This window comes from Urocitellus parryii, chromosome 4 (genome assembly GCF_045843805.1).
Source record: "Urocitellus parryii isolate mUroPar1 chromosome 4, mUroPar1.hap1, whole genome shotgun sequence".
NCBI classification, from domain to species: Eukaryota; Metazoa; Chordata; class Mammalia; order Rodentia; family Sciuridae; genus Urocitellus; species Urocitellus parryii.
Genome location: NC_135534.1, coordinates 11,543,739 through 11,557,842, shown reverse-complemented (window position 1 = coordinate 11,557,842; position 14,104 = coordinate 11,543,739). Strand labels below are relative to the sequence as shown.

General features: G+C 58.5%; 1 protein-coding gene across 1 annotated transcript in view; it reads left to right on the top strand.

Moving 5' to 3' along the window:
• Positions 1-12,257, top strand: part of Fads2 (fatty acid desaturase 2) — a 29,871-nt gene extending 17,614 nt beyond the window's left edge. The window contains exons 6-12 of the mRNA XM_026407517.2: positions 4,442-4,502; positions 4,784-4,860; positions 8,931-9,028; positions 9,197-9,293; positions 9,532-9,611; positions 10,254-10,379; positions 10,691-12,257. Coding sequence (XP_026263302.2) covers positions 4,442-4,502; positions 4,784-4,860; positions 8,931-9,028; positions 9,197-9,293; positions 9,532-9,611; positions 10,254-10,379; positions 10,691-10,742 — 591 coding nt within the window. The 3' untranslated portion in view covers positions 10,743-12,257. The remainder of the gene's footprint in view (positions 1-4,441; positions 4,503-4,783; positions 4,861-8,930; positions 9,029-9,196; positions 9,294-9,531; positions 9,612-10,253; positions 10,380-10,690) is intronic.
• The last annotated feature ends 1,847 nt before the right edge of the window (positions 12,258-14,104 follow it).

Genomic DNA, 14,104 nt, shown 5'->3' with positions numbered 1-14,104 from the left:
CCCACAGGGAGCTCTGGTGTTTGGACGGAGGTGACATTGGTCTGATGGCCCTTGTCTCCCATCAGCCTCACATGCCACCGCAGGGGCCCTGAGGGCCGTCCAGCAAGAAGAGAGGTGGACAGCAAGGTCCCCCCAGTGAGGCCCTTTTCCTAGGTAGAGCCTTACCTTTGGGTCTTATTTGTGACTTCCAGGAGGATTTTTGGTTGCTGTGTTTTATGTAGTAAAACATATTCACTTTCCTTCCCTATAGATTCTTTTCGTCGCTTTTAGGCTTAGGGAGTTCTTCATGATGTCGTTTTTACTTCTTTATGGGTTTATGTCTGAATGCTTAGCTTCTGCCCAGGGGGTTGGGGGCTGATGATGTTCTACATTCACATTCTCCAGGGTCAGCCGGGCTCCCCAGCACCCCTAAGGAATCACACTGACCGCTCCCCCAAAAGATGGCGTGAGCCCTCCCACGCCCAGCGTCTGGTCTGGACGGGTCATCTGGACCCATGCTCATGAGAACTCTGCACTAAAGGCTCTTCAGAAGCTAGTAATGGAGCACTTGTCTCTTCTGAAAACATGTGCAGCCGTACTTTTCCGCTTCCCTCCCAGGAGCAGGCCTCTCAGCCACTCAAGTGCCTTTCTGTCTCTCTGGACAAGGCTTTGTGCTCTTTGGTCTCTCGGGGACTTCTTTTTAAATTTTCACCCTTATGATCAAATTTTCTCTGGGGTTCAGGAATGTGGTTGATAACTGGCTAGTCATGTCCAGCTAGTGCCCACGGGTGTCTCTTCGTGATTCTAGTTTTTCAGTTGATTCTTTTTGAGTTCCCGGATAGACAATCGTATCCTTGAAAATAAAGAAAATGTAGCTGGGTGCCGTGGCACGTGCCGGTCATCCCAGCGACTCAGGAGACTGAGGCAGGAGGATTGCAAGTGGAAGTCCAGCCTCAACAACTGAGTGAGACCATGGCTCAAAATAAAAAAATAGAAAGGGCTGGTGATGTATTTCAATGGTAGAGTGCCCTGGGTTTGATCCCCAGAACCAAAAAGAAAGGGGGGAAAAAGGAAAATGTGTGCTCTTTCTAATGGCTCTATCCTGTGACCTCTGCTTAGGGTTTTAGTGCATTGATGGGAACTCTCATGGCTGCGTTAGATGCAGCGATCTTGTTTTGCTCCTCGTTCTCCCCATATCGTCGGGCAGCGCAAGGCCATATCCACACAGCACTGTCAATGGCTCCCAGAATATCCGCCTGGGAGCCTCTTGCTCCTCCCATCTGGGGAGGTTCCTGCCCTCTGCCCATTGGCAGTGGAAGCCCTAGGCTTCCTGCAGACCACAAACAGGCCACAGTGGCCAGTCCCCCCTTGGAACAATTGTGGCTCTCCTCTCCGGCGCCTTGGGTAGGGACCCTGCCATTCTGCCCATTCCTGACATGGCCACGTGGCTCATTCTCTCTGTGTGAGTTTGCGGGTTCCCAGAGGCCACCAGCCGGCTCTCAGCAGCTCCCCTTCCCCCAGCCCTAGACACACAAGGAAGGCTCTTGTCATTGCTCAGACATTTTTGTTTCAAACCTGAACAGTCCCCTCATGCCCCTGGCACCCGCTCTGGCCCTCACCCATGCTGGCCTTGTGGGCTTTGTAGAGACGGAGCGCAGAGGGCTCAGCCCAGCCACCGGGGCTGGCAGCTCTCCCCTCGCTCTGCCCTGGCCTGCATCCCTAGCTGTCGGCCTTGGCTTGGGAACGCTCTGTCCCCATTCAAGGCAAGTCCTGTGTGTACCATCATCTCCTCCTTGGGGTCCGGCCACAGCAAGCCACCCACATCCTTGCCTACAGCCCAGCTGGTGAAAGCGCCATCTGTCTGCTTTCTCTACCCCCCGCGGCTGCCTCCCAAGCCCTCTTCCATGTGGGACCTCCTGGGAGGAGCGGAGGGAGATGGGGGTCCCCCACTCCCTGCAGTCCCCAGCTGGGAGGAAAGCGGACTCTTTCTGACCGAGTCCCTGGGCCCAGCACTGCGGCAAGCACCAGGCATGTGCGCCGTCACTTAGTCCTCGCTGAGCCTGTGAGACGGAGCTGTCACCCAGCCCTCAGAGAGCAGCTGAGGCCTAGGGACAAGCAAGCAGCTCAAAGGTACAGGTAGAGAAAGAAGTCAGGAGCTCATTTTCCTGGTTCTGCTTCCTAAAATACCTCTCTTCATCCCTTCCCTGCTCCCAGACAAGGTGCTGACAAAGAAAAGCATAGGGCAGGGCTTGATGTCATCAAAGCCTTAGTGGCGCTTTCTGACTTTGGGGAGAGTGCTGCAGGTCCGCTGTCCCCTGACAGACCGCCTCGCAGCTGTTTCGTTGGAAACTCTGGAGATGGGGACTGATGGACACCGAGTGTTGGTGTGTCACTTGGTGCACACACACGTGACCATGACTAACATTCGTTTGCTGCCCCATAGTGCTTTGCTATCCATTCTTTCCGCGGGGCCCTCACAACCCTGTGGAGTGTGTACATCAAACCTCTACTTTGCAACAGGACCTCAGAGCTCAGGGGGTGATGCCATTTGCCTAGATAATGAATGGCTCCTAAATCCCGAGCCCCTGCTTCCTAGGGCTTCCCTGAGGCTGGTTCTGAGGGCTGCCACTGCCCAGGGGGACCAGGGTCCCTTGTCTCCCCTAGGTCAGTCTGGGGCATTGAAGAGCTACATGTGGGGCCAGCAGAGTGTAGGAGCTGGGACAGCCTTGTCATCCCCGCAAAGTCACCATAAACCAATGACAACAGTGTGCTTGTCATACAGATGCAGCTTCAGATACACTCCCGGGGTGCCCCCCACCTCGTGCCTCTCAAGTCCCTCTAAGGGAACCCTCTGGCCTCTGCTGACCTGGAGGCTGCTCTTAGTGCTCAGTCCCCGAGAGGAAAGAGATGAGTGAGATGTGGTGTGGAGCCTGTGTTTAGAGGCTGGGCCTGGGGCCTGGGTCCTCAGCTGCTGGCGGAGGTTAGCAAAGGGCCCAGGGCCTGTGTTGTGGGCCACAGCCTCCCAGGAACCCTGGACCTCTGTGTTCCCCCCAGGTGACCACTTTGGGGGTTCGTTTTCCCAGGCTGGCCCTTCCCAACCCCCCCTTCACTGGGTCATCATCAAAGGCTCCTCTGAGGCCTCCCTGGCTTGATCCCTGCAAGACCAGCCTCAGCCCTGACCTTAATGACAGGCTGAGGGCACATGGAACGCTGTGGGAAGGAGTGGGCTCCTGGCCAGGGCACCGGAGCCACATGGAACAAAGGGACTGCTTCTGGCAGTGCTTTGGCCAGATGTGCTGTGACCATGGCCTCTGGCACCAAGATGGAAGTCCAAGGGTAGGCTGGACTTGGTCCTCCTCACACCTGCTCCCTTGCCAGAGCACATCGGCTCTCCTGGGATCTGATGAGCACTTTCCTCTGTGTTCTCACTGGAGAGCTGGCTCTGGCCTAGACGGTGCCCGAGCTCTCTCCCAGCCGAAACTCACTTGGATCTCCGGACTCTGATAACAGGAATGGACACCGTCTGTGGAGGGTGTCCCTGGCCTTGGGATCTGGGATGAGGGCAGTGTCCTGGGGTCAGTACTGGGTTTTATGAGACTTTTCAGGGCTCAGCCCCCACAGAGCAAGGTAGGCTGGTTCCTAGGGGCTGGCCTGTGGGACAGACAGATCACCAGGGGAGTCCTTGATGCCTGTGCTGTGTGTGGCCTTGGGTGGTCTGTTGGCATTCCCAGGTGTACTGGGAAGGAGTGATCAACTCTTAGACATATCGGGGCTGCGGAGTATGGTGGTACCCGTCTGTGATCCCAGCCACTCGAGAGGCAGAAGCAGGAAGATGGCAGGTTCAAGGCCAGCCTGGGCAACTTAGCCAGACCCTGTTTCAAAACAAAATAAAAAGGGCTGGGGATGTAGCTCGGTGGTTGGAAGAGTGCTCCTGCGTTCCATCCCCAGTACCAAAAATAAAAAGGAAAAAGGGAAGGAAGGAAGGAAGAAAAAGGAAGGAAGGGAGGAGAAAGAAATTAATCAGGGCCCCTCCAGGGAGTGGATGCTCCGGGCTGATGACCGCTAACAATTCCCAGCCCTGACTGGGTTCCCCCAGCCTCTGTGGGCTCCAGGGAGCTCCCCAGGGAGACCGAGGAACTTTTCCGACCACCAGAGGGGTAGAGAAGGCTGAGGAGCTCCCTCTGGGCACCTGTACCCATGTGAGCTTTCCAGTCCCAGCCAGGCCTGGGCCTTGGGCCTCTGAGCCTGAGCTCGTCAGCACCACCCCTTGGGCCTGCAGGGGATTCTGGCCAGTGGGGGCTGACACAGGAGCCAGGGTGAGGAATGTTGGCCCCCGCTAGCTCTCGCAGGCCCAGGGTGCAGACTGACGAGGAGGGACGGTGGCTGCAGAGTGTGTGGGTGGGGGGCACAGGAGGCTGGCCCGGGTGGCCGGTGCTCACGCGCATCTCTCCTTTCTCCTCAGTACGGCAAGAAGAAGCTGAAGTACCTTCCCTACAACCACCAGCACCAGTACTTCTTCCTGAGTGAGTGCCGGGGTGCCTGCCCCGCCCCCACCTCTCACCCCTGTGGGAGCTGGCCCTTCCAGGCCCAGGAAGGACACTAAATCTGTCAGAGCAGGGGTCACGGCAGCCTGCCAGAGCTGGCCCTTCTCAGCCCACATCACAGATGTGACGTGTGGCTGCTGCACCCCCGTCCTCCCCTGCACTGCCGAGGTGGCCTCTGTCCAGTGTCCGCCTGGCTCCCTGACCTCCAGCTCAGCCGTGCTCGGCAGGTGGCCTGTAAGTGCCTCTGCTCTCTCCCACAGTTGGGCCGCCGCTGCTCATCCCCCTGTATTTCCAGTATCAGATCATCATGACCATGATCGTTCACAAGTACTGGGTGGTAAGTCCAGGGGGCTGGCTCGGGGGGCGGGTGAGTAGGGCACAGGCACCCACGGGTCCTGCCCTGTGCCCTGTGTGGCTCTCTGGGCCTGGGGCTGCCTGCTCACTCTTGGCAAGGGTCCTCCTCTGGGACCATCAGAGCCAGGAAGGCCACCGCATGCCGGTTCCAAGGAGTCCTCCAGTGTGTACACGCGGGGCAGCCACTGCTTTGCCGAGCTCCTTAGAAAATTCCTGGCGGCCTGGGATAGGCACACAGCCCAGCCAGCTGTGGCCCTGCCAGGCCCTGCCCTCTATGTCCCCTGTGGGATTCCTGGACATTGAGAAATGGGAAGCAGCTGGGCACTGGCTAAGAAGACAGGTGTGTTCCTTTGCCAAGATTGTGTAACAGAGCACCCCGAGCTGGGTGGCTTCAGCAAACCCAAATTTGCAGTCTGGAGGGTCGTCAGCAGCCCCCTTCTGAGGGCTGCCAGGGAAGGGCCAGTTCCAAGACCCTCTCCTGGGCTGGTACATGCCGTCTTCTCTCCGCCTTTATATCTTCTTCCCTTTGTGTTTCCTTTGTCTGTGTGCAGATGTCCCCCTTTTCTTATAAGGACACCAGTCCTATTGGATTAAGGCCCATCCTGATGACCTCCTTTTAACTAGGTCCACCAGCAGTGACGCTACTTCCAAATAAGGTCGCCTTCTGAAGCACTAGGGGTTAGAATTCAACATACAAATGTGGGGTTCACAATTCAACCTAAAATAACAGGCTTATGGGCGTCTGCTGATTCTGCTTCCAAAGAGAGAGCAAGAGTGGCCCTGACGGCAACCGAGCACCGTGGTGCCCGAGGGAACCCTTGGATTTATGTACACGTGCGGTCATGATTTTGATTTTGTGCAAGAACACACCGTTGACAGAATGACCTATAGGCAGAGCAGGGTTTGCTGGACAGGGATATGGTCCCCGCCCTCAGCAGAGAACAGACAAATCCAGTCACTTAGTAGGTCTTGCTGGCCCGCCCTCCCACCTTCCTTCCTCCCTCCCTCCCTCCCTCCTTCCTTCCTTCCTTCCTTCCTTCCTTCCTTCCTCCCTCCCTCCCTCCCTCCTTCCTTCCTTCCTTCCTTCCTTCCTTCCTTCCTTCCTCCCTCCCTCCCTCCCTCCCTCCCTCCCTCCCTCCCTCCTTCCTTCCTTCCTTCCTTCCTTCCTTCCTTCCTTCCTTCCTTCCTTCCTCTTTCTTTCCTTTTTTTGTGGTGCTGGGGATTGAACCCAGGGCCTCGTGCCTGCTGGGCGAGCACCCTACCCCTGACCTTCATCCCCACCCCTTTTTAAAATGTTATTTTGACACAGGATTTTGCTAAGTTGCCCAGGCAGGCCTTGTCCTCACCAGCTTCCTGCCTGGGTCTCCCGAATCACTGGGGTTATAGGCATGAGCCACCATGACCAATTTGCTGGCATTTAAAAAAAAAAAAAAATATTTTCACACATGAAGATGATTGAAATTGAAAGTTTGAACCTTGCCCCTCAGGACCCACCTAAGTTAGTGTCCTGATGCCACGTCCTATAGCCTGGCCCTTCTCTCTTTCAAACAACAGCACCTCGTATTTGTAGAGCACCTGGGGACTTCAGATCCCTCTGTGTGACACACTGTCATCGACGTTCCGGGCCAAGTCTGGAGATGGAGCCTCCCACTGGGACTTGAGGAGCAGGGGGTGGGGGCCCTGGTGGAACCTGGGGCATGCTGTCTTCTGGAAAAGTGGACATTTTTGTCAGTGTATACTGTGTTCCGGGAACAGTGACACATCTCTGCTGCATCCCTTCACCCTGTTTTACTGTGCAGGCTGGCCGGAGCTGAAGAGGTAAAGGAGTGAAGCGGCTGATGTTTGAAGCCACATCTCCTGCCCATGTGGGACTGCTGTTTCCCCTGGGGCTCGCCCGGGTCCCCAGGAGAAACTTGAGCCCCGCAGTCCCGGTCATTTAACTGGCGTTTGTATTTTGTATCGGATGACTGGGTGTCAGTGCACACCTTTTTTTTTTTTTTTTTTTTTTACCTGCTTGCTCTGTAAGGAACAAAACATGGACCAGGAAGAGCAGGAAAGGAGATCAGACCACGTTCCTAAGGGGCACCAGCTGGCAGAGCCAGGCATCTGTCAGTCCCTTGGCCTTTCAGTCCCAAGTGAGAGCTGCTCTGCTGAGCCATTTGGCAAGATCCAGACACATTTTGGATGTCACAGCTTGGAGATGGGAAGGCACTTCTGGCATCTAGCCAGGGAGCGTGCTAGACATCCACCTTGCATGTGACCCGTCAAGCCGAGACTCGGCCAGATGGCTGCAGGATGGAGCCCCAGGAAGCCCTGGCCTTGAGGAAAGAGGGGGACAAGCCCCAAGAGCTTTGTGTTTGTTTTGGTACCAGGGATTGAATTCAGGGGCACTTGATCGCTGAGCCACATCCCCAGGCCTTTTTATTTTTTATTTTGAGACAGAGTCTTGCTAAGTTGCTTTATGGCCTCACTAACCTGCAGTTTGGTCTCCAACTTTCAATCCTCCTGCCTCAGCCTCCTGAGCTGCTGGGATTACAGGCATGTGCCACCGTGCCCAGCTCCCCAAGAGCTGTGAGGAAGGCCTCTGAAGGCACGTGTGCCCACTGTCACGGACACCCTGACCACTTCTTCCTGAAGCTCTTCCTAATCCTTTCCCTCCCCTCCCCTCCGGCTCCCCTGCTCCCTCTGTTCCTGCTCTGTGGCTTCCTTGCATCTCCTCATCCCTGTCCTGGAGCCAGAGGTCCCCATAGCCATATGTCACTCAACGCAAAAATCAACAAGCATCTTCCCCATCCCCATTTTCTTCCATGTGTGTACACACACCCACACTTCTGCCCTGCAGACACACCAGAAAATGAGAATGAAGGAAAACGGGAGTAGAACTCGCAAGGTCTGGCCCTTCCCGCTCTGCCCTCTCTCCCTTTCTGCTCAGCCCATGCCACCCAGCCCTGACCACCTGGGCTGACGGCGGGGCCAGCCCAGGTTCCTCACAACCAAGCGGCTGCCACATACGGCCTCTTCTGCCTCCTAAATAGCCTGGAATCTGTCACCTCTTCGTCCCCAGTGTGGGTCTGGTTGCTGAAATAACCTCCTCATCTTCCAGCTCCACTTGGTAGGATCTATTTTAAGACACCAGTGCGGTCCTCTTTGAAGGATTGTTTGCCCGAGAGAGGGGACAGTCCCCTGGGCCACACCTGAGCTGACTCTGGCCCACCTGGCCAGCTGTCTCACCCCTCACACATTGTCCTGTCCCATGCGGTCTACCGTCTGTACTTAAGGGCCTCCTGGGCGTGCCTTCCTGACACAGAGCAACCCGTGCAGAGGCCCTGAGGTGGGGATGAGCTGGCGCAGGGTGCTGAGGAGAGAGGGGCTCCCGATGCCGAAGAGCTCTGGGCCACTTGGGGTGGATGGGAGGGTGTCACAGGAGAAAGATGGGATCTTCTTGGAGGCAAGGGTGCACAAGGACGAGCAGGACCGCTGTGGGCCAGCCAAGACACATGGGCTTGGGTCGCAGAGGAAGTGGGGAGAGGGCTGCTCAGAACCCTGCTACCCACGTAGCCCCAGGAAGGGGAGGAGGAGACTGGAGGGGGTGTGTGGCCTTTGCCCTCCCATGTCTTCATGCTGGAGCAACAGATGAGGAAGGAGGCCCAGGGGCTGGTGAGCTGAGGCAGGCCGAGGGCAGCTGGTCACCTGGCCACGCGTGGTGGGTGGGCAGAGCATATGCAGCCTCTAGAACCCCCTGAACCCACCGAGCTTGCCTCCCCTGGCTGCTGCCCATGGCTGCCTCTCTGCCTTTGTCCGGATTCTCTACTGAACCATGCCCCCTTTCCTCGGGCATCAAGGCAGTTGGGAGACCTGAGCCAACAGGTGGTGTTCGGGGAGGTGCTAGTCTCCGTGGGCTGGTGTCCAGCCCGCAGAGGGCTGTCGGGGGTGATTCCTCACAGCTGTGCCTGACAGTTCGAGGTGTGTGTGTGCACAGCTGTGGTTGGGCGCGCTGGGCAGGGAGGGCCGGGGGCAGGGCAGGCCTGCGTCTGATCTTGTTTCTTCCCACAGGACTTGGCCTGGGCCATCAGCTACTATGCCCGCTTCTTCTGCACCTACATCCCCTTCTACGGCATCCTGGGGTCCCTCCTTTTCCTCAACTTCGTCAGGTGCCTCACCTGGGCTGGTGGTCCCTGGGCCCTTTAGAGCACTGGCATTGATGGGAGATGCCCAACACACCCCTGTGTCCCGGGACCCCCCTCCTGGCGGTGCAACAGGGGCTGAGCGGGGCCCAGGGAGGGCCCCGGGGCTGCAGGGCTGACCAGGCTCCCTTCCAGGTTCCTGGAGAGCCACTGGTTTGTGTGGGTCACACAGATGAATCATATCGTCATGGAGATCAACCTGGAGCACTACCGCGACTGGTTCAGCAGCCAGGTGAGGGAAGGCAGAGCTGGTCACTAGGCTCCCCGGGGACCCTGCACTCAGCCCAGATGTGGCTGCACCAGGGGACCCGCTGCTCTGGGTTTTACTGGGGCTGCCTGTGTCCTGCTGGCAGCCTTGGGGCTAAGCAAGAAAGGGTGACAAGGATCCCCAAGAGGGACAGGTGGGGAATCTGGTGGCCCTGTGATCTCCCCCTCCCGCCCCCGCCACTCACACCCCCTCCCCTCCGCAGCTGGTAGCCACCTGCAACGTGGAGCAGTCCTTCTTCAACGACTGGTTCAGCGGGCACCTCAACTTCCAGATCGAGCACCAGTGAGTGAGGCCCCAAGAGAGACAGGGAGGCCCACGGGGCGGGGGGCGGCCTGTGGGGTTCTCTCCCCTCAGCAAGGTCACTGCCCCATCTTAGAGCGCGACTCCGCAGCCACCCTCACTGAGGTCAGGAGAGGGGCTCCCTGGGCTGTCTCCCCAAAGCATTGGTGCCCGGACCCCGTGCCACACGGCCATAGTAGTGAGTGCGCTCCTTGACGTGCGGCTGGAGGGTTGTAGTTTCACGGAGCTTGCCTGGGCATCTCGATCCCTGCTAGCCGGGCAGGGATGGTTGATCCCATTTTATGGACTGGAAACTGAGGCTCCACTACATGGCCTCCCTGGAACACAGGTGGCCGAGGGGCTGTCTCTGCTGCCCCTAGTCCCAGTCTCGCCTCTTGTCATCATTCTTTCCATCTCCCGTCTGTTTCTTTCATTTCCTTTTTTTGGGGGGTGGGGGAAACGGGATGCTTTTGTCTCTGGCCATCTAGAGCAGACACACCTGCTCACCAACAGCCCCCCTCCCACAATCCCAGCGGGCACTCGGGAGGAGCCTTGTCCTGCCTGCAGATGGGGCCTCCTTGGGCGGTGGGAGGGGCGGGCAGCAGCCGGAGTCCCCCTCACACTGCGCGGCCTGTGCTCCCCCAGCCTCTTCCCCACCATGCCCCGGCACAACTTGCACAAGATCGCCCCGCTGGTGAAGTCTCTGTGCGCCAAGCACGGCATCGAGTACCAGGAGAAGCCTCTGCTGAGGGCCCTGATGGACATCATCAGGTAAGCCGGGAGTCAACAGTTGGGGGCCCTGGGGTGCAGGGAGGGCCCAGGGTGGGGGCTGAGGGGACCAGGACGTCCATAGCTGGGAGTACTCATGGTGGAGACCACAAGAGGGCCTGGCCTTCCTGTCCCCTACCCTCAGGAATTTCCTGGCTTCCTGCTCTGGGCTGGGGAGGACTGACCCTTTGACCTTCTGCTGGACCTCCCTGGGGAGCTTTAGCCAGCAGCCCGCAGCTCCCAGAGCACCCGCCCCGCCCCCTGCACTAGTGCGCCCCATTCCTGAGCCCTGGTCCCTCCCTCTCTCTTTGCAGTTCCCTGAAGAAGTCTGGGGAGCTGTGGCTGGACGCCTACCTCCACAAGTGAAGTGGCCGCCCTCAGCCCCGCCCCCACCTCTCTCCGATGTTGGTCCTAGTTGAGCGCCCCGAGATTCAGCGTCAGATTCTCCCCCCAGAGGGCCCCATGGGGAAGGGGTGCAGGTGGGGGCGATGGCCAGAGGGAGGGGCGGGCTTTTGTTCTGAGGGTTTTCCATGAGGCTGGGGTACACACTGGCCTATGGACCCCATGTTTGGTTTTCTTTCTCTTCTTTCCCTTCACCCCACCAACCTCTCTGGGGCCTGCCCCCTCCCAGCCCTAACCCTCACCCACTACCTCCTGGCTCCTTCTCCCCAGGAGCAGAGAGAGAGGTGGCCATGGGAAGTGGCTCTGTCCCTGCCTCCAGCCTTTGCCCCCAAAGATCTGAGGAGACCAGAGGTCCATGGGGTCTGGCCTGGGACTCCTCCGCTTCTACCTGGCCGCCAGGCCTGACAAACCCGAGTCCCTCGGATACTCTTGGGGTCTGTGGGCAGGGTCCTGGCCTGGCTCTGCCCTCCTGTTTGGAGGGAGGTGTGCTTTGTGCTCTGGGTCTCCTTCCCACAGGCTGGGGTCTGTACCTGGGGCCTCCCTCCAGCTGTCCAGGGCTCCAGGCCTGCAGCAGGGCCAGCTCAGACCTCGAGGCCCAGGGGATGTCCACCGCCTACCACTGGAGCTCTGGGCCCCCAGGCTTGTGCAGCTTCTGTTCCTCCGTCTTCCTAACTCCAGAGCCCACAACCTGGGGAGCAGAGGGGCGTCCCTTGTGTGGGCTCAGCAGAGGCGATGGCCAGGTTGTGGGGGGGGCTGGGCAGCCTGGAGGCTCAGCCCCGCGCCCACCTCTTTCAGATATGTGTCCTAGTTGAGTGTCCGAGATTCAGCCGTCAGATTCTCCCCCCAAAGGCTCTGGTCAGTCCTTGGCTACTTGGCTCAAGGACTTGGGCCTTGCAGGAGGGCACTAGGCCCTCCCCAGAATGGGTGTCAGGGGGACAGCACTGAGCCTCGCTCTCCTGTCTCACTGCTTTTAATCTTTGCCATTTTAACTTGTTCCACGGTATGCATTCTGGCGGAGGGCAATGGGCTGGGTCTTGGGACATATGCCTTTTATGAGACGCCCCCCGTGAGCTCCCCCAGGCCCAGGATGTGGAGACCACTGCTGGCAGGAGGGCAGGGAAGCAAGGAGGGAGGGGAGTCTCAGGAGGCCACCCTGAGGCGCCAGGGGAGTGGGGGGCCCAGTGAGGGCCAAGGGGGTGTCGGGAAGAGGAGGAGGCCGGCCGGAGGCCAGGACATGTGAAGGCTTTGGGAGAGTGTGCGGGAGGGGGAAGGCCTAGTTCTACCGTCTAACCCACTAACCAACATTTAGATTGATGACAGTTCAGTGGGGCTGAGACCCCAAGGGAACCGCGGCAGCATCGACCCCTCCCACCACCTAGTTCCTGTGTGCTCTCCTGAGGCAGAATGAATCCTAGGGAACTGATCTTCATTTTTATCACGTCGCTTCCCCACCCCTACGTTTTGGGAAATAAAAGCAGTGATTTTATTCTCACTTCCTTGTGGCTCAGTGAGATGGACAGGCAGCTGGTGCGCTGCCTGGCCTAACACACAGGGTGTGCTCTAGGGGCTTGGGGGGCAAGGGGAGGCCAGGATCATCCCAGGCCGTGTCACAGGGGTCAGGTCCTGGGTCTGTTTGACCCTGAGCCTGGGAAGTCAGAGGACTGTGGCAGGGGCCCTTGACAGTTGCCATCACTGGCTTCGCGCTGCTGTCTGCTGGTTCAAGGGACAGCCAGGAGACAGAGTGGCCTGGGGCTCCCCACATGGCCTCTCAACTCTTCAGCGGGGCTGGGGAGGGCTCCAGCAGAGACCTTCACCCCCACAGGGTCTAGGATGCTTCGAGTCACTGAGTAGCCCTGGGTGAGTCCTTTCTTCTTGCTGGGCCTCCGGGCCACAGTTTCTGCATTTGAGCAGAAAAGGGACGGGGTAAAGGGACTCCAAGGACACCAACATCTCAACACCTGTGAGTCCTCGCCCTCCTGGTAAGTCCCTTGGAGGCCGGAGACCTGGGAGAACCTGCCTCCTGTTCTTATGTATGCGTGAGTTCCACCTGCACCCCTGAGTCCCAGGGTGGTCCAGGGCAGCGGGAGCAACCAGCCCAGTCCCTGTCAACTGGAAATCCAGGGTTCGTCACCCATGACAACCAGGGACCTGAGGCCAGGGACAGTGGTGGGGAACTAGGTGGACAGACACCACAGCTTAGGCACCAGGTAAATCTTGGTCCAGAGGTACAGGTACTTGAGTCTTCTTTGTGATACCCCCAGCCCCTGCCTTGCCCTTAAGTACTATGGTCGGGTCCAGAAGCTGGGGATATCCACCAGTGCTTCATGCCTAACGGCTCCCTCCTGTCCAGTATTTGGCCATGGCTCTTGCACAACTCTCCCCGAATTGTGGATTTCTGACCCTGCCCCCTGCCAAAGGTATGACACCCTCATATTTAAAACCCTGAGTGACCAAAACCCTGACACCTCCATTCATAGTCCAGAAAGCTGAGGACAGAGAGGGGGAAACACTGGCCTGAGCCACACAGCAATGGCAGCTGAAACACGGAGGGCACCTGGGAATCCTGCCCCCACCCCAGACCTCTCCCGGCTGCTCCCTGGAGGCTGGCAGAGTGGGTGGAGGGCAGTTAGTCCAGGTGGAGGAGATAAGAGCTCACCCCTTGTAGGGTGGCTGCTGAGATAACCATATCAGCTTTGTGGGTGGTGTGGGCACGTGCTGGGCACCAGGCCCAGAGAGAGGGCTGGCCAAACAGCCTGGGCTGTGTCTGAAGCTGGTGAGCGGGAGGCAGGCAGTCCTGCTGGACGTTCAGGGGCCCTCTGGGCCCACTGGGAGGGGAGAGGAGCCTTTGGCAAGAGGCAGGGCAGAGGTGGCAGCCACCTGGGCTGGGTTGCCATGTGCTTTGGGCGCATCAGGACGCCGGCCCAGCTGCACCATCCCCAGAGAGAAGAACCTCTAGGGGTGGTCTGTTCTAATGGTCAGCTGTGGAACCCAGCAGGGCGCCTGGTGATGACCTGTAAAGACACAGGCCAGAGGACAAGGCTCACTGCAGGCCCCGGATGTCAGTGCTGGTTGACCACCTTCTGTTTCCAGGCACACAGGAACGTGCAGCCAGCCACCCAGCATGCTAAGGGGTCGCGTCCCTGCCCTCTGCCATTAGCGATGCCTTTCTCCGGATTTTGAAAGCAATTAGGTCTTTCTTCCAAATCATGCGGTCCAATGGCAATTATCTGAGAGAATTAGTGCCAGGAAGCTGGAGCTCCGAAGAGGCGGATACTGGCCGCGGGGAGGTATCCCAGGAAGTGAGCATGGGATAGATTCACGATCTG